Below are 18,577 nucleotides of genomic sequence, written 5' to 3'. Positions count from 1 at the left end.
GGAAGCGGAAGTGAAGAATGAGTATTTCGGCTGCCTCTTAGCAACGCGGAGTCAAGTGACACAACCAGCTGATTCCAGCCCAGGAAGACGCTGTGGCTGGGGCTATCGCAGCCACGCTTGCCGGGCCGGGGACCCGAGTCGCATAGTCATCGTCAGAATGTCGGGCAAAGACCGAATCGAAATCTTTCCCTCACGAATGTAAGTAAGAGGATAGGACAAGCAGCTCTCATAGGTTCGCGGACTCCCGCCCGGAGCCGCGGTCCCTCCATATCCTGGACCAGCAGCGAGGTTTCTTGTTTCCTCGGCCGAGCCTGAGCTCTCCCCAGTCTCTTTCCGTGAGTTCCGAGTCGGGCTCCCTGACGGCCCCCTCACACATTCCTCTGAGTGAACCAGACTGGACAGAGCGACTCCAGCCCATGGGAGAGGCTGCCGGTCCGCTGACTTTACTCATTAATCGTGCCGTTCCTTCCACACCCCCTTGTTGAGCCGGGCACTGGATTTATGTAATTGTGAATCGCCAGTCCTGCCCACAGAGCTCACAGGTTAGCGGAGACGTGGACAAGCCAACGAGATTTGATAAGTGCTTTGAGAAGGGAAGTTTACTGCGGTGGGAAGCGTATGGGAGAAGCTTCTAAGGCAAATTGGGAATTGAATCGAATCACCCCAGCGTGGACGTCAGATTCGATCTTGGATCCCCTTACGCATTTTCCAAGATCCTGTGAAACTCACCTGCGGTGGAAAAATGTCCCTGAGTTTCTGAGGCACTCCCTTTGCTCTCTCACCATTGCAGCTGGTTCCGACCTCTGTTGATATCACCCATCACATATCTTTCCCACTGGACTGTGAGCTCTCTCCAGGATGAGTGTCTTGATTATTAGTCCAAGAACGTCCACAAAAAAAGTTCTTTGGATGAACCCAGGCCTTGGAATCTGCTCAGTTGTGGGCTGCCTTTCTCTTTTGGCCTGAATTCTTTGGCAGGAGAAATAGCATAGCTATTTCTAGGTGTTTGGCCAGTTTGTAAAAAAAATTTTCAAGTTTTCTCGAATGTGCCTAACAACTTGTGGAAAGTAAAGATTGTTCTTATTTGCCCTCTCCTCCTCGTCCTCTTCTTTTTTTCAGCGAGGAGCAGAAAATCAGCTTTGGCTCTGACATTTAGATCTTCTAATTGTGGTCCTGTCTCTTTCGGAGTGTTCTGTTTGTTTTCATCCTGACCTTAGAGAATCTGAGGACACTTAAAAGAGTTATATTCAAACCCCAAACCCAGATTTTTGCGTAGGTGGCTGCAGCTCTTGATGAAATGAAGGGGTTTTTGTTGATTTTATTTTTATTTTATTATTTCTATTATTTATTATAGTTCTTTTGTTTTTCACTTATTTTATTGAGGTTGTAATGGTTTATAACATTGTGTAATTTCACATGTACATTATTGTTTATCAGTTTCTGTATAGACTGCATTGTGCTCACCACCAATAGTCTAATTTTTATTTGTCACCATATATATGCACCGCTTTACCCCTTATGCCCACTCCCCAGGCCCCTTCCCCTCTGGTGACCACTAATTGATTCTCTTTGTCCATGTGTTTATCTTCCACATATGAGTGAAATCAGACAGTGTTTGTCTTTCTCCGTCTGGCTTATTTCGCTTAACCTAATACCCTCAAGGTCCATCCATGTGGTTGGGAATGGGACAATTTCATCTTTTTTTATGGCTGAGTGATATTCCATTGTGTACATATACCACATCTTCTTTATTCATTCATCTGTTGATGGGCACTTGTGTTGCTTCCACGTCTTGGCTGTTGTGAATAACGCTGCAGTGAACCTATGTTTATTTTTTAACTTCACCTACTGATTTTCTAATAGTTGCTTGTACTTGGCAGGAAGCAGGTCAGTGGTGGAGAAAGGCAGTGCCTGTGAGATAGATAAGGATCAGGACCACCCTGGGGTAGTAAGAACTGCAGACTCCCAGCACTGAATGACTGACTCTGTCCAAACCTCTGCGCTGAGAGTCCACCAAACTCTAGCATGGCTTCTAACACCCTAAGGCTGTGCTCCTAGGACAATCCCAGGCCCCATTAAAATGCCTGCCAGAGAAAGCTCATGGCTGCCAGGAGAATTTTCTGTTTGTTTATCCAGCACCTGACAATAGGTCCCTGACTGCCCTTTCTTAGGGCATTTACTAAAAAGGGCTTACCATTATGAGTCCTTCCTTTTCCCTTTGAGGTGTATATGTCTCTCCAACTTAGACATGTCTTTCTCAGGGATCTGAACCATTTCTTTGAAATGTAATCATCGGGAGGGATAGGGCCTCTGTCTCTCAGTCTCTGTGGGAAGATAGAATCCTAACTTCCCTAATTGCCGTTAGCAGACACAGCTGGCCTAATCACATCTCCACTGACCAACCGTTTGTGGTTTTCACTTCCCTGACTCTACTTGAGTCCCCTTTCACCCCCCTCCCTCATTCTTCCTTTAAAACACCCAGTCACCTCTGCGCAAAGCAGAATGGAGCTCAGCTCTTTCCCCTGTGGTCAGTGGTTACTGAATAAAATCTGTTTTCATTGCTTCAGCTAATATCTGGCTGTGTTTATCTTTGATAGTAGTCCAAGTGTTAACATTTTTTTGTTGTTACTTTGAGACTAAAAGTTGAAAATAGACTCCTTTGCACTTAGACAAGAAAATGATAGGTTTGTGAAGGTGAAAATTGCTGTTTGAGAGCGCTCAGCTTGCTGACTGAGAGGAAAATCAGGTGCAGGAAGTAGCCGCTTCTCTAAATATTTTCCTAAGGCTTAGCAGCGGGTACTTTGTCATGTAGTCAGATGTCTTTGATTCAGCTGGAATCAAAGTCATTATCCTAGCCGAAGGTCAGACATTTTTCATAGGGCTGAGCAGCTGTGAAACTTGTAAAAGAACAGGTTTTTTAGGAGCTAGGCTAGAAAATGCACCGTGACTTCTGTTTCAGACAGTTCCACCTTGCAGTGTTATCCTGTGAAATGAGCTTTCACCCGCTTAGGCACCAGAGAGAGCGAAACAAGCTTAGGGTGGAAGCAAAAGAGGCGTCAAGGGTTTGGAGTCAACAGAAGTCAGTCAAACCCAGATTCTACTACATACTGGCTGTTAGCTCTTGAGCAAGCCACTCCTGGAGCCTCAAGAATTAAAATTTGTCTATTTCACAGAGGTTCCATTACCTGAGAGGAAATTAAAATTGGCATGGTAAATTCAGTTTTATCAACCAGTTTGTCTTTTTACTATAAACTTGCTGGAATCTGCAGTCCTAGTATTTGACTGAAATTTTGATCTGACTCTCTGAGTTCAAATGCTGGTGGTTAGTGTCAACAATACTGTATGTTAAATGTACACATTAGGGTGGATATTTCCTGCTCAGGCTGGAAGCTGAACCAGCCTCTCTTGGTTAGACCTCCAGTGAGGCCAGTCAATGCAAAGTGGCCAGTCAGCCACTGATAGCTAAATTGTTCATCTGATGCTACAGGCAGTGTGGCATGTGGTTGGGGTCCAGTGGTCCTAAGTTTGAGCCTTGGGCAAGTCACTGGGGTCAGAAATCTGGTTCAAGTTCCTGCTCTGCCTTCTCTTCACTGAGTGACTGTAGGAAAGTTGTTTCACTTTTCTGAGCCTCGTTTCCCTAACTTTCAAGATAATGTCTAAAATCCCAGCTATCGAATTGTGTCAGTAATCTTTGTGCTATGGTAAAAGACTTCAGAATAACCTAAGAATTTAGTCAAAAGCTTCATTAATATATGCTATTTTGCCGTTGGTTATAACACTAGTCATATGAAATTATATCCTCTTAAACAAATCACTTTAAGTATCTACGTTACACAGACTATTGTTGGATCTTATTACCCACTTGTTTTCCATTGTTAAATTTTATCTGGCATATGGTAGCAAGAACAGAAATGTCAATTTCTGTTATTGCTTTCCTGATTTGGTATTTGGGTTTCTGATGGGACAACATTAGGATGAGGAGGTAAAGAGACTTCGGTAGCTGTCACTTCTCAAGAGTCTTTACTTATATGTGTCACTTGTTACCTATTTTTATTTACAACTTAATAAAATGATTGGTATTAGGGTGTGGATTGGTGATATCCAAACACTTTAATGCCACACGTTTAATAGAAAAAGGTAATGTGATTGTGGCGTAAAATGCAAAAGGTACAAAAGAATATAGTAGTAAAAAGTAAATCCATTCTTTTCACTCAGCCCCATTTCCCAAAGGAAGCTGTTACCATTTTTTGTGAATCCTTCCTAGAACTGTTCTCTACATCTGTGAAAGCACATTTATCCCTTACTGTGCGTAACTAAGACAATATCATATAGGGAGCACATGTAGATCTCCCTTCCTCTCTTTTTTTTATGGCTGCATATCATTCCATTGTATGATGAACCATGACTTATGGAACATTTAACTTGTTTCCACCCTTTTGCTATTACAAATAAGGGTGGAGTATTCATCCTTAATCTTGTGCATGTTTTTGTATACAATCGGAAGTAAACTTGTAGGATTTATTCCCCAAAGTGGAATTGTTTATCCTGAAGGTAAGTGCATTTCAAACTTTGATATGTATTAGTGGACAGATTTTTTGTTATCCTTAATACACCTCTGATGGAAACTGAAACACATATTTTGTTTTAACTTACAAATCAAATAAGTATTTAAACTATGCTGGCATAGTATAAAAAGGCTCTTGATAAATTTTATTATGATTTAATAAATACTTATTCCAGAAATTGATTAAAGAGTGTTTTGTTTTAAATAAATAAACTTCTCGTTTATGGAACATTGAGGGTGGAAATCTACAGTATTGAGAAACCAATTAAACCTGTCAGCTACAAATGCTATATATTCTCACTCTGGTGACATCAAAGAAAAAAGTATAATTTTAACACACTTGGGGAGATATTTTTATTTTTTCAAGCAATGGGATTAAATGTCTTTAATTCTCTTTATATAGGGCACAGACCATCATGAAGGCTCGGTTAAAAGGAGCACAGACAGGTCGAAACCTCCTGAAGAAAAAATCTGATGCCTTAACTCTTCGATTTCGACAGATCCTAAAGAAGATAATAGAGGTAGAAGGAACTTTGCTTAGAACAGTATTTAGTTTAGAAATATCTAAGGAAAGTCCAGCATGGCCCTTGGCATTTTAATTTTTCTTTAAGTTATTTCAATTAAACTTTTTTTCTTTCAAAAGTAAAAGTACTGTTATAAGTGTCGCAAGTTTCAGCTAGTTCATTTAATAAAAGCCAAACTCCTTGCTCTTGCCTGCAAAGCCCCACTTGATCTGATCTGGCCCCTGCCTGCCTCGCTGACCTCATTTGGAACATTCTTCCTAACAACTTCTTCCAGGGCCTTTGCATTAGCTGTTTCTTCTGCCTGGAATGCTCTTTCCTCAGAACTTTTCATGACTGGCTTCTCAGGCCATTCTGGTCTATTCAGCGAGGCCGTTACTGATCACCAAATCTGAAGTGACCACCATGTTCTTTCACATCTTCTTAGTTTATTTTTATCACAGTATGTACTACTCGATGATATTTTCTCGTTTGACTGTTTACCTCCACTAGAGAATGTAAGTTCCATGAGAGCAGGGACTTGGTCCTTTCAACACTCTATTCCCTGTGCCTAGAACAGTCCTGGCACGTAACACGTTTTAATTGAATGCTTTTTGGATAAATGATGAGTGAATACAGAAGTATGTAAAAAAAAGTGAAGGTTCTTTCCCATGTCTCCCTCCTCCCTGCCCCAACTATCCTCTCATTTCCAAGGAGTTCGTTGTGACACTTTGATTTATAGCCTTTCACTCTTTTCCTTCTTTCTTTTTGGTAGCATATACCAAAAGTAGTGCTTTTGTAAAGCATAAATGAAGAGTATCGTGTGTGGCTATGTGTGACCACACACATGGATGCTTTTAGTAACAAACATGAAAGTATTATTTTTATATATGTATATAAAGTATATAAAAAAATTTTACATATGTATATATAAATTTATATATATATATTTATTTTATACACATATATTATATATATATAAAATCCTGTAACATTTCTGCCGCACTCTGCCATTCCCCCACCCCATGGCAGAACATGGACAGCTTTCTATGTGAAAGCATGTAGATCTGTCTCATTCTTTGTAATAGCTGCATGGTACTCCATCGCATGGATAATGGAATTTAACCATTTCTCTATTGATGAATTTGTAATTTTACCATTTTGGCGGGGGAGGGTACTCTTAAATACTTGTGTATGTATGCTAGCATTTCTCTGTAAAAGAATCTTAGAATCTTGAGGACATACTCAATTTTTTTTTTTGAGGAAGATTAGCCCTGAGCTAATATCTGTTGCCAATCCTCCTCTTTTTGCTGAGGAAGACTGGCCCTGAGCTAACATCCATGCCCATCTTCCTCTACTTTATATGTGGGACGCCTACCATAGCATGGCTTGCCAAGTGGTGCCATGTTTACACCCGGGATCTGAACCGGTGAACCCTGGGCTGCTGAAGCAGAATGTGCAAACTTAACCGCTGTACCACTGGGCCAACCCCTCATTTTAATTTTTAATAGCTAACTGCCAAATTGGCCTCCAAATTGTTATACTAATTTATGTTCCTACCAAATGATTAGTGAGGGGACCTGTTTTCTTAAATTCTTCCTAACTGGATATTAATATTTTTTTTATTCATTGCCAATCTGTTGGGCTAAAATTGGTATGTTATTTTAATTTGTATTACTTTTGGTTAGTTATGAGGTTGAGCATCTTCTCATGTTTACTGATAATTTGATTTTCTTGGGCAAGTTTTTCTCTTATTTTTTGGTAGAAGTTCTATATGTACATTCTAGTGAGAGTGTAAAATGCTAAAAATATTTTCTCTAGTATTTTGCTTATCTTTTAACTTATAGAAAATGATATCTTAATATTGGGTCAAATCTGTTAGTCTTTTCCTTTATATCGCCTTTGGGTTATATACAATGCTTAGAAAAGCCTAAAAGAATTAGGAAAATATTCTACTATATATTCTATTGTTATTTTATGCTTTTTTTTTAAAAAAAAATACCTTTATCTTTAATATTTCTGGACTTTTTTTTTGGTGTGCTGTGAGGAGGTAGGATTTTTAGCCTTACTTTGTAAATGGATGGCCACTACAATGGTCTCTTTACTAAATTCCCGTATAACCCTGGGGCTATTTCTGAACACTCTATTCTACTTCATTGGCTTATCTGTTCCAGTACCAGATACATTTCATGATCATAGCTGTACACTTTTAATACTTGGGAAAGTATCTCCCTACCCACAGGTCCCACTTTTTCCTCTCTTTCAAAAAAATTGTTGGGTATTCTCAAACATTAAATGTTCCAGATGTATTTTAAAATCACTATGCCAATATTTGCAAGCCGATATCTTTTAAAAGGGGTTAATATCCAAAATATTTAAAGAACTCACACATCTCAACAACAAAAAGAATAACAACCCAAATAAAAAATGGGCCAAAGATCTGAACAGACATTTCTTCAAAGAAGATATACAGATGGCCAACAGGCACTTGAAAAAGATGCTCAACGTTATTAACTATCAGGGAAATGCAAATCAAAACTACAATGAGATATCACCTCACTCCTGTGAGAATAGCTATAATTAACAACACAGGAAACAACAAGTGTTGGAGAGGATGTGGAGAGAAGCGAGCTCTCATACACTGCTAGTGGGAGTGTACACTGGTACAGCCACTATGGAAAAGAGTATAGAGATTCCTCAAAAAATTAAGACTAGAACTACCATATGATCCAGCTATTCCACTTCTTGGTATTTATCCAAAGAACATGAAAACATGAATGCATAAAGATACATGCACTGCTATGTTCATTGCAGCATTATTCACAATAGCCAAGACTTGGAAGCAACCTAGGTGCCCATCAACGGATCAATGGATAAAGAAGATGTGGCATATATATACAGTGGAATACTACTCAGCCAGAAGAAATTATGAAATCTGGCCATTTGTGACAACAAGGATGGACCTTGAGGGTATTGTGCTAAGTGAAATAAGTCAGAGGGAGAAAGTCAAATAATGTATTATCTCACTCATAAGTAGAAGATAAAAACAAAAACAGTCACATAGAGACAGATTGGATTGGTGGTTACCAGAGAGGAAGTGGGGCGGGAGGGAGAAGGGCAAAAGGGGTGATTAGGTACAGGTGTGTGGTGATGGATTGTAGTTTGAGTCTTTGGGTGGTGAACATGATGTAATCTACACAGGAATCGAAATATCATGATGTACACCTGAAACTTATATAATGTTATAAACCAATGTTATCGCAATAATTAAAAAAAAATTACATGGGAAAAAAATCACTATGCCATTAGGATTTTGACTGCATTGCAGTGAATTTAAGAGATTCGATCAAATCAGCATGGACCTGTTCAGGAAGAAGGAAAGTCCTTCAGTAAAGATTCACTTTTATATTTCTTTTTTTGAGGCAGATTAGCCCTGAGCTAACATCTGCTGCCAATCCTTCTCTTTTTGCTGAGGAAGACTGGCCCTGAGCTAACATTTGTGCCCATCTTCCTCTACTCTATATGTGGGACACCTACCACAGCATGGCATGCCAAGTGGTGCCATGTCCGCACCTGGGATCCGAACCGGCAAACCCTGGGCCACCGAAGCAGGATGTGTGCACTTAACTGCTGCGCCACTGGGCCGGCCCCATCACTTTTATATTTCTTAATGTGTTTGTTCTATGTGTTAATTCCAAAACTCCTAGTTTTACAACATTGTTAGTGACCATAACCAAAACTGTTCAAACAAAATTGGAAATTTCTATTATCAAATCAATATTTACATCATACCTGGCATAAAATACTGATGGTTATTAAAGGAACATAATTATGATGATTTTTGCCTATAAAAAACTTGGTTGAATCTGCTGTTTATGCTTTTCCAGACTAAAATGTTGATGGGTGAAGTGATGAGAGAAGCTGCCTTTTCACTTGCTGAGGCCAAGTTCACAGCCGGGGACTTTAGGTAAGAAGACTAGAGGAGTGTTTCGAAAAAGCAGGTGCTTTCATGTTCATAATTTCATGTAAAAACTATTTTTAATTAAAAAATACATAAGCATTAAGGACAAATGGTATCTTAATAATAGGGAAGAACAATTTAACCCCCTCACCTTAATACCACTGTCGGTGTTACCACCCACATGTATCTGTTACATAGTTGCAGGTACTGGTTACTTAATATTTTATAGTCTGTTTTCATTTACCATTGTATCATAAACATTTTTCTTTGTTTTCACATGGCTGCATAATCTTTCTTTAGATGTACCATAATTTATTAATCTTTTCTCCTAATGGTGGACTTTTGGATTGATTTTCAGGTTTTTGGAATATTAGAAAAAGTGCCAGGAACATCTTCATGCATATATATATATTTTTTCTATAAATTATTTCCTTTGGATAGATTTTTGAGAATGGAATTGGTTGTTTAAAGGGCATGAATTTTATTGCTTTTACATTAATATATTCTTTACAAAGCATACAAAATGGTTTTAGTTATTGCTTTACAAAGGGGTTTTGCCAATTTGAATGTTATGTGATTCTTCAGATAAGCCTGTGAGGTAGACTAGGCAAGTATTGTTATTCTCAGTTTAAGTTCAGTGTCTTTCTGACGTCAAATGCTTATTTGGGGCCAGAGGTGGAAGTTGTTTTCAGAGTTTTTAATTCTAGTCTTTTTACCCATGACACAATGCCTCCATCCTTAGTTTGTATGATCTGGTGGGCAGGTCTTATAGCCTGAGGGCCATAAGTCCTTTTGAAGTGGTAGACTTGACATTTTGCCAATGCTGGTAGGCTAACAACTTACATTGACTTTTCCCGCAGAGGCAGGGAATCAGTAGTGTATAAGTAGTATTTCTGTGTTTTAGGGTGGTTTTGGGGAAGACACTTTATTTTATGATAACAAGTGGGAAGTCAGACAAAGCCAGGTGGAAGTTAGGTTCCAGGGTAAAGGAAGTGAACTCCTGATCAGCCAAACAGCAAACCTAGAAGGAAGGAAAGTTTTCTCCAAATTACATTAAAATAAAAATTCCTAAAGTCACATCCACGCACTACATGTCTGACTGAAAACTCAAGTAATCCACTTACTTTAAAAGCATTCTTTGTTGTTTTCTTATGGCTAACGTTTCTAATATTGTTCATTCTTTGCTTTCTCAGACCCTTCTCTGGCAGCAGTGATTGAAAAATTGAAAAAAAACAATTTTGATAATTGAAAAAACAATTACCAAAACGTGCTTAATTGTGATGTCTCACTCTTGCTGAAGTTACCCAATGGGTCCTTGTAGGTTTCTTCTCACTCTAAAAACTCAACTAAGTCAAGGCCTTTTCTTTTTCTGCAGCACCACAGTTATCCAAAATGTAAATAAAGCCCAGGTGAAGATTCGAGCAAAGAAAGATAACGTAGCAGGTAAGTTTTCAACCCTTTAGAACCCTTTGGAGAAAAAAGGTAACACTTTAAAATTAACCTGTTGATCCAGCAAGATCTTGATGTCCCAATTTCTCTTTCTACTTAGAACAAGTTGATTGGCTTTACATGTTAAAACCATTGTAACTGGTGGTTGTCAGGGCATGGGGGTGGGGGAAGTGGGGAGTTGTTGTTCAGTGGATATAAACAGTTATGCAAGATGAATACATTCTAGAGATCTCCTGTACAGTATTGTGCCTGGAGTTAACAATACAGCACTGTGCACTTAAAAACTTGTAGATCTCATGTTGGGTGTTCTTAACTACACAGACACACAGGAAAGAAAACAAATCTTGGAGGTAATGGATATGTTTATTACCTTGATTGTGATGATATCGTGGGTGTATCCATGTCTAAACTCATCAAAATGTATACATTAAATATGTGCATTTTTTGGGTATATTAAGTATACCTCAAAGCTGAAAGAAAAAAACCATCTTAACAACTAGATCTCTTATTACTCAGGATAATTTGACCTTTGAGTACGAATGAACACACTTTAGGCAGGTTCTTAAATTCATTCATTAAAACCAGTTACAATTCCACTCTCTTGACTTTTGAGTATTTGCTGAAAAAGAAACACAGGAAGCAGTGATTACAAAACAGTACTTCAAGGACATGTTTGTGAATCCATCTGTGTTTGTGTTTCACAGGTGTTACTTTGCCAGTATTTGAACATTACCAAGAGGGAACTGACAGTAAGTGTCAAACTTTTTGTGTTAGTGTGTGTTTCTCCTGATTCCTCTTTAAATGAACCTTCTTCTGGAAAATGGTGCTAGATAGACCTTCTTAGAGTTCAGTGGTTCCAGTGTTAGAAGCCTTCTTATCTGTACAGTCAGGACAGTACTTAATCAGTTAATCAAAAAAGTGTTAGGGAGTCATGAAACACTGTACATGTCTTAAAATATTTTGTTTAAAACTAGAAATACATAAATGTATAATCATTTGCCATTTTAACAATATAAGGCCATGGCCTTTCTTTGAGTATGAATCTACTGATTAGACTTCCATGTTACCTTTCTGCATAAACCATAATGTGCTGTTTATAATTTCCGGTTTGGATCTCTTTAAAGAGAATAAGATCTTAGACTCTGTGATACAATCTGAATGCTGACTCTTCCTAGATTTTTAAAGCTCACTCTCAATTCTTTTATAGTTGTCTCAGCTTTTCCTAATTTGACAGCATTGTTTGGGTAGTAACACATCTTTACTGAGTCTTCCCAAAGTGATCGACTTTTGTTAATAGAAACAACAGTGTTCTTCCTTTGACCTTCGTTTTTCATTGGTTCATGTAGAATATTTAGTACAGCTCAAATAAAGAGGTAGAGCATTCTAGAGAGTCAGCTTTTAACAAAAGTGTCACTGGACCGGGGCATCAGGCAGTATGATCCACAAAGGGATTGGGGCACATTGATTAACCCAGTAAGCTGGTGAAGTGAAGGTTGGTTAAAAACTTCTCCTGTAGTTATATTTAGAATAGTATCCTTGTGGGAAACTATTCAGCAGCATGTCTGCAGTGTTTGGGAGTGAGGTGGGCACTTCATGTTTGCATGTAACAAGCGTTAGTGGATTTGTTTTTCCATGTTTGGTATTATTCTGACTTATCTTTTGGGGACTTTTAGGGAAGATTATTTACTCTCTAATTACAAATGTTGTCTGACTGGTTTTTTTCAGGTTATGAACTAACTGGTTTAGCCAGAGGTGGGGAACAACTAGCTAAACTAAAGAGGAATTATGCCAAAGCAGTGGAACTACTGGTGGAACTAGCTTCGCTGCAGGTCAGTAGCAGAAGAGCTGGAGAACTCTGCAGGCTGATTTCTCATAGTTGATTCAGATCTTGAATCAGAGCCTGCTGCACTTAGTACTGTAAACTGTTTCCATGAACCTATGTGAAACAAGCCAAAGATGTTTTCATTTCTGAAATGGTGGCTTCTGCACCATTGTCCCTACTTTTTACTACTAACGAAATGTTGGTGCAATGGTATAGTTTCACTCTTTGCTGGGTGAGAACAGCATCAGTCAATATTAGATTTAAATGCAAATATAACGTGGTTTGTGCATGTAAGTCATTTTTTTTCCTTTGTGGCCAGTTCATATATATCTAGGTCATCAGTGCATAATTCTCTCCTCTTACCATTTTTATAACTTTAGGTGAGTCTGAAGTAAACAAATTATAGTAGCATGGAAATCGTGTTAGCTCTATGGACATCTCACTAGAATTTTCTGTTTTTTAAGCTTGTTGAAAGAAGTGATCTTGGTTTCCAGAAGTTCTTTACAAATGCAGTCAAAATTAAGCCAGTGAACAGGGTATGATTATGAAGACTGTGCTTACATTATTAATTTGTCCTCTTATTTTAGACTTCCTTTGTTACTTTGGATGAAGCTATTAAGATAACCAACAGGCGTGTAAATGCCATTGAACATGGTGAGTATAAGCTGCCATGAGGTGCTTTGTTCTTCACTTGTCCGTATGCCACATTTGTTACACAGCTGCTAGGAATCAGGCACTGACTGCAGGTGACTGAGACATTGTCCCTGCCCATGGTGGGAAGGCAGTGAGTCAGGGGTACAGGAAAGTATTAGTAGTGCTTTGGTAGAAGTATGTGTGTGATTTACAATGTGTGTGGAGTTACAGAGGAGAGTGGTGAGTTAAAAATTATGAAATGTTTTAATTCATTTCTGGTTAATTCATGAATAAAGGGTGAAATTCTATTTCTCAAGGGCCCTAGTGTTTTCTTTAGTTCTTTATAGTGATTGAATGATATATCTTTTTGAACACATTAAATATTTAATGTTAAATTCTTCTCCCTTTGGCCTTATGTCCTGTTCTTGAGCTCTTCTTTTGATTTCTAAAAATAAATTTTTTCATTTGATGCATTTATTTTTCCATCTTTTATTTCATTATTTTAAAACTATGCATAGTTTTGAAACAATACTTTTTGCTCAAGAAACTCAGTTTTCATTAAAGAAACATTTATTCAATTTTAAGGTAAGAAAGGAGCAAAATTTGAAACAGCAAAGAAATTAATTTTTCTTGGGCTCTGTGTGTTAAAGAGGAAGTTATTTCACTTTTTAAAAACTGAAAACACATTTCCCGATTGCTAGTGGCAGGCCTTGTACATGGAATTGCAAGCAAAACAAAATGGATGGTAGTTCCAACTCTCAAGGCGTTCACATTCTAGAAACAGAATAGGCAAATTCTATGTAAACAGAACCTTACGACCGACACAGGTCTCAACTTACTGCATTCTCTCTGCATGATGCTTCCTTTTTTAATAGTGGATTGCTATTATATTTAAAATAACATCTTTGGTTCAATATTGCATGTTCACATAAATTCAGTCTATTCATTGTTGTGTATATCGTGGTCCCGTATTATCTGTCCATAGAAAAGACACTAGAAGGGCATATACCAAAGTCTTTACAGTAGTTACTTTAGGGTGGTTGGATTATACTTCCATTTTATTTCTTTTTCTTTGTCTTTTTGTTTTCTAAGTTTTCTGCATTAAATGTATGTGAATTTTACAGTTTGAAAAAACAAATAACTATTATAGAAATGAGCACTGGCAATTTTAAAAAAGGAGGTTTGAAGTTCTCACATATATATTTTTTTCAACCCTAGTCATCATCCCCCGGATTGAACGTACCCTTGCCTATATCATCACAGAGCTGGATGAGAGAGAGCGAGAAGAGTTCTATAGGTTTGTTGGAATTGATCATTTTTTGTTTTCCATATTCCAAAGGCTCAATTTGCTGAGAGACTTGTTGGCTTATGTTCTTTAGAGTTAGCACAGCTTGTATTTTATTCTGATAAATAAAGGAAGAAAAAATACTGCCAAAGGCAGTGGAGACAAATCAATGCCAAGTTTTACACATACCTACAACATGGCATCTCCAAATTGGAACTTAGGTCTTCAGAGAAACCATTAATAGACTTAAGTATTCTTTAAAATGAAACAGTGATTTAAATTGGGTGTTTCCCACATAAAAAGAAGCTGAAATTAGTCAACAAATATGTATTCCATGTTGAGTATGTTCCAGGAGAAGGTATAAACTACTTGAGGGCATTATGTAATCGCCATGCATCACTTAACGATGGGAATATCTTCTGATAAAAATGCATCGTTAGGCGATTTCATTGTTCTGCAAGCATCATGGAGTGTACTTGCACAAACCTAGATGGTTTAGCCTACTACACACCTAGGCTGCATGGTACTCATGGGACCACTGTCATATATGCAGTCCATCGTTGACCAAAACGTCATTGTGCAGCACGTGACTAGTGTAAATCATACTGTTAGAGAACTAGCACAGAACTTGAGAGAAATGATGCATGTACGTGAATTGGTTATGAACATTCACAGCTAGTAAGGACAATAAGTACTAAAAAGGTGGTGTATAGGGGTCAGTGTGCCAGGTTCAGACAAGTGGGAGACAAGTGATAGCAGATGTATTCAGGGAAAACATGGTTGTCTTGGACGTTGAGTAGCATCTGAATATGATTTATAATCTTAATTATCAAAGGTTATTTAGTTTATGTCCTTCAGTGACCTTCAGGGTTGTGGTCATCTAAATTGAATGATCCAAAATTTTACTAAATGTCTGAATGCTCAAATCAGGGAATGGATTTCAAAGTTTATTCACCCCGGGATAGGAGCTTTTGAAATCAGTTATTAGCATAAAAATATTTGTATATTCTACTTCAAATCTGTTTTTAAAAAATGGGTTATAAATAAATAGCTATTGAAATTATTAAAAGTAAAATTTTGTTCTAGTTTGTAGGTGTTTATTATCCTTGTGACAAAACTAGAAGGAATCAAATTTACTTAGTACTGAAACAGTGTTGAGAAAATCCCCTCCTTTATTTTACAGGTTAAAGAAAATACAAGAGAAGAAAAAGATTCTCAAGGAAAAATGTGAGAAGGACTTGGAGCAACGGAGGGCAGCTGGAGAGGTGATGGAGCCTGCTAATCTTCTGGCTGAAGAGAAGGATGAGGATCTTCTGTTTGAATAATCTTTCCTGCTCTGGTTCTTTCAGAAGCCCTAACATGGCACCATTTTAAGTCACGATGTGTAGGTTTTGTATGTGTGGCTGTTTATTTTTTTGGCCTAAGAATTTCACTGGTTGTAAAAGTTTCCTGGATGTCCATTTATGGGATTCCCTTTGCAGAATCATAATTCAGCAACCATTTATCACAGAAAAGATTTGTAGAATCTGTCCAGGAACTTAAAGAATTTATTCTGCAGAAGTGTCACCCTACTCTATTTACACCTGTTACAAAGGATCTGCCTACCAAGCATATTAGGAAACAGCAGTGGTCTCAGGCCAACACACGGAGGGCAACTACTGCTGGAGCCCCTTTGTTCCTACCCACTTGCACACCTTAGCACTGTTGTCTGAGATTCTGCAGCCATCCTTGTGTTACTGTGGTACTTCTCTCCTCAAGCTTTATGAAAACCTTCACTTAACTTTTCCTTGCATGACAGGTGTCTGTCCTGTCTGTCTTGGGAGCAGTTCTGCCAATTTAAATGTGACTCTGGTATAAACAGTAAAATCATTTAAAAATGAGTTGTTTATTAATTTACTGCTAAGACTAACAGTCATGTTCTTATGCTCACATTGGCACATGGGATTGTCATCCAAAAAGAGCTTTCTCTGCAGACATGTAGAAGTGGGGCAGCCTCCCTTTTCCTCCCTTCATATTATCAGCGATTTACTAATAAGCTTACTGAGATGACTGCTGAGTTTTGGGGTACTAATGAATGTATGACTGCCAATGAGTTGAAGGCTTATTAATACTTCTTTCTTTCCTAATTTAAGAAAAAATCCTAACTCCTATTTGGGATTAAGTACTAAGGTAACTTTCTACTGTTTTATAAGCAGTAACAACTTGCCATCTTCCATATAGGAATATGAGGCATTTGTGTGGCCATATCATGAGGTGACTGAGATTTTTTGTAGTTTGATTTGATGTGAGCTCTCCGTGATCACTCAGGCTTTCTTGTACCCAGCTCCAGGCATTTTTGACATGATTGGCCATGGAACAAATTTTAGTAAAATTGTGATACTGGCCTTATTAGTGTTGTATGTAAATCAATTGATATCGTAGCCTAGGCTCTTTAAAGCACCAGTTTTGCTAACATTTAAGTACCTGCTCTAAAATAATAGACCTTAGTTATGTGCCAGGTACTGTTCTAAGTGTTTTACATATATTATCTCATCACAACCACCATAAGAGGTACATATTATTTTAATCCCACATTTCACAGAAGATTTGAGGCACAAGGAGCTTGAGTAGTTTGTCCTCGGTCAAAAAGCTAGAAAGTGGTGAATTCAGACTAAATCCAGGCAGTCTACCTTCAGAGTTTCTACACCTTTCACTTCTATCCTTTCTGCCTCCCCTATGTTTAAAACTTTGGGTAAAGGTAAGACGTAGGGCCTGTGTGTGTGTGACACTTTTTGTTGGTATGTGATTTGCCTCCTTTGGGAGATACAGAGTAGTATAGTAGAAAAAGGGGAGAAATGAAATACATCATCTATTTATCAACAACTTATATCCATCCTGTCCTCAGCGTCCTCAAATCCTTGGCTGCATATAAGCAGAATTTGCCCACATATTACATACTTTCTTCCCCAGAAAACTTCCAAGTTCATGGCATTGTAGGGAAACAAGATCCACATCTGTGCCAACAGGGGGCACTCCTCCACCATGAAGAATACATTAAAAAGTATTGTGCGTTTCATCCCGAGGTTCCAACGGACTTGCTTCAGGCACAAACTTGAAGGCAGCCTGTTTGTCAGATGTGTTGAACCATGAATGGAGAGGATATAAATACAGCAAGAGAAAGTACTCAGTGGCTTTTTTTATTTGAAATATAATTTTACTTTTTATTTTTACAATAACAGTGTGCAGTATGACATCTCAAAATAACAAGAGTGCAGATACAGGGTAAGAGAGTACAAAGGACTAACAACAGATGTCAGGTTACCTTTATTAAGGCTAAATCCCTGGTTTATATTTTCCACACACATTCACAAAATTACATTCAAATTATTCCTTATCAATACATATTCCTTAGGCCAGGAGAAAAGGAATAAAATTCCAGACATTAGATTTTCATAGAAAGCAAATCTGGATTAGTCTAACTACTATTCTTCTTTCTGTTTGTTCTGACTTAAGAAAATTTAGTAAAGGAAGATATTTCCTTATTTGCATTAACATGTGCATTCCATTAGCTATTGGTATCATTCCTATAAGTGGTTAAGACCTCCCCCACACTGGGGTCTCCAATCAGAACCACAGAGAGACAAGAAATGGAATTGGCCAGAGCAGCTCAACAGTTAGGTGTATAGCAAGGCTTTTTTCCATTTTCTTTCAAGGAAGTCAGCAACAACTCAGTTTTCTCTTTGTTTAGGGACTGTGTTGAGTATCAGCACATCCAGATCACTAGGACTGAGACAAGTTTGGGGCATAAACATTTCTCTCTCTCCCATTGCTGATGAGGAGGGAGAGAACTATAGGACTTTACTGACCCCCCAGATCTCTCTTGTCACCTTAGACTTCCTAAAAGTATACTCGGGCATGGCATGTGCCTTAGTAGGGGGTTTGCTTGTTAAAGCCATGTCTGAGTCTTGACAACACATGGCCCTAGTGTGGCCCTGCAGTCTGCAGGCTAACTCAGAGACTGGCACAACAGCCACTTACTGACACTCCCTGAAATATCATCTAACTTAACTTACACTACCAACATTTTAGATTTTAGGGTTGAAAACAGCTGTCAGTTATGATAAGCAGTTCACAAATCTCTATTGTCTACCATAGACTACCTTTCATTCCTGAGGAGAAAGTACACTGGAAAACTGAAAAGATTAAGTGCTTTATATTCCTTGGTTTTCAATGCTGAAAATCAGTGTGACCTTTGCGTTTTCTTGCCATAAGCTGGAGTGTTTCAGACCTGAAGACAGTATGTATGGCATTCCTTCCCTAACCCAGTAATGTTACTTTCTTCCTAAGGAACATTATCTTGAAAGTATTTCCACATAAGACACAC

At 38.2% G+C, this 18,577-nt stretch overlaps 1 protein-coding gene across 1 annotated transcript; it reads left to right on the top strand.

The window, feature by feature from the left end:
• The first annotated feature begins 42 nt into the window (after positions 1-42).
• Positions 43-16,094, top strand: ATP6V1D (ATPase H+ transporting V1 subunit D). Its single transcript, XM_046647163.1, has 9 exons — positions 43-198; positions 4,968-5,085; positions 8,952-9,031; positions 10,401-10,468; positions 11,179-11,223; positions 12,200-12,303; positions 12,884-12,950; positions 14,148-14,226; positions 15,398-16,094. Exons 1-9 carry the CDS (start codon positions 158-160, stop codon positions 15,537-15,539), a joined length of 744 nt encoding a protein of 247 aa, XP_046503119.1. The 5' UTR covers positions 43-157; the 3' UTR covers positions 15,540-16,094.
• Positions 16,095-18,577: the final 2,483 nt, after the last annotated feature.

Source organism: Equus quagga, chromosome 20 (genome assembly GCF_021613505.1).
Source record: "Equus quagga isolate Etosha38 chromosome 20, UCLA_HA_Equagga_1.0, whole genome shotgun sequence".
NCBI lineage: Eukaryota > Metazoa > Chordata > Mammalia > Perissodactyla > Equidae > Equus > Equus quagga.
This window is presented reverse-complemented; position numbering and strand designations above follow the sequence as displayed.

What these genes read in the sequence shown, in the direction of transcription:
- ATP6V1D (XM_046647163.1), top strand. Translation starts at nt 158, where the DNA reads ATGTCGGGCAAAGACCGAATCGAAATCTTTCCCTCACGAAT. An exon ending in TTCACAGCCGGGGACTTTAG is followed by an intron (nt 9,032 to 10,400) that starts GTAAGAAGACTA and finishes CTTTTTCTGCAG; the next exon opens with CACCACAGTTATCCAAAATG. An exon ending in TGTAAATGCCATTGAACATG is followed by an intron (nt 12,951 to 14,147) that starts GTGAGTATAAGC and finishes TTTCAACCCTAG; the next exon opens with TCATCATCCCCCGGATTGAA.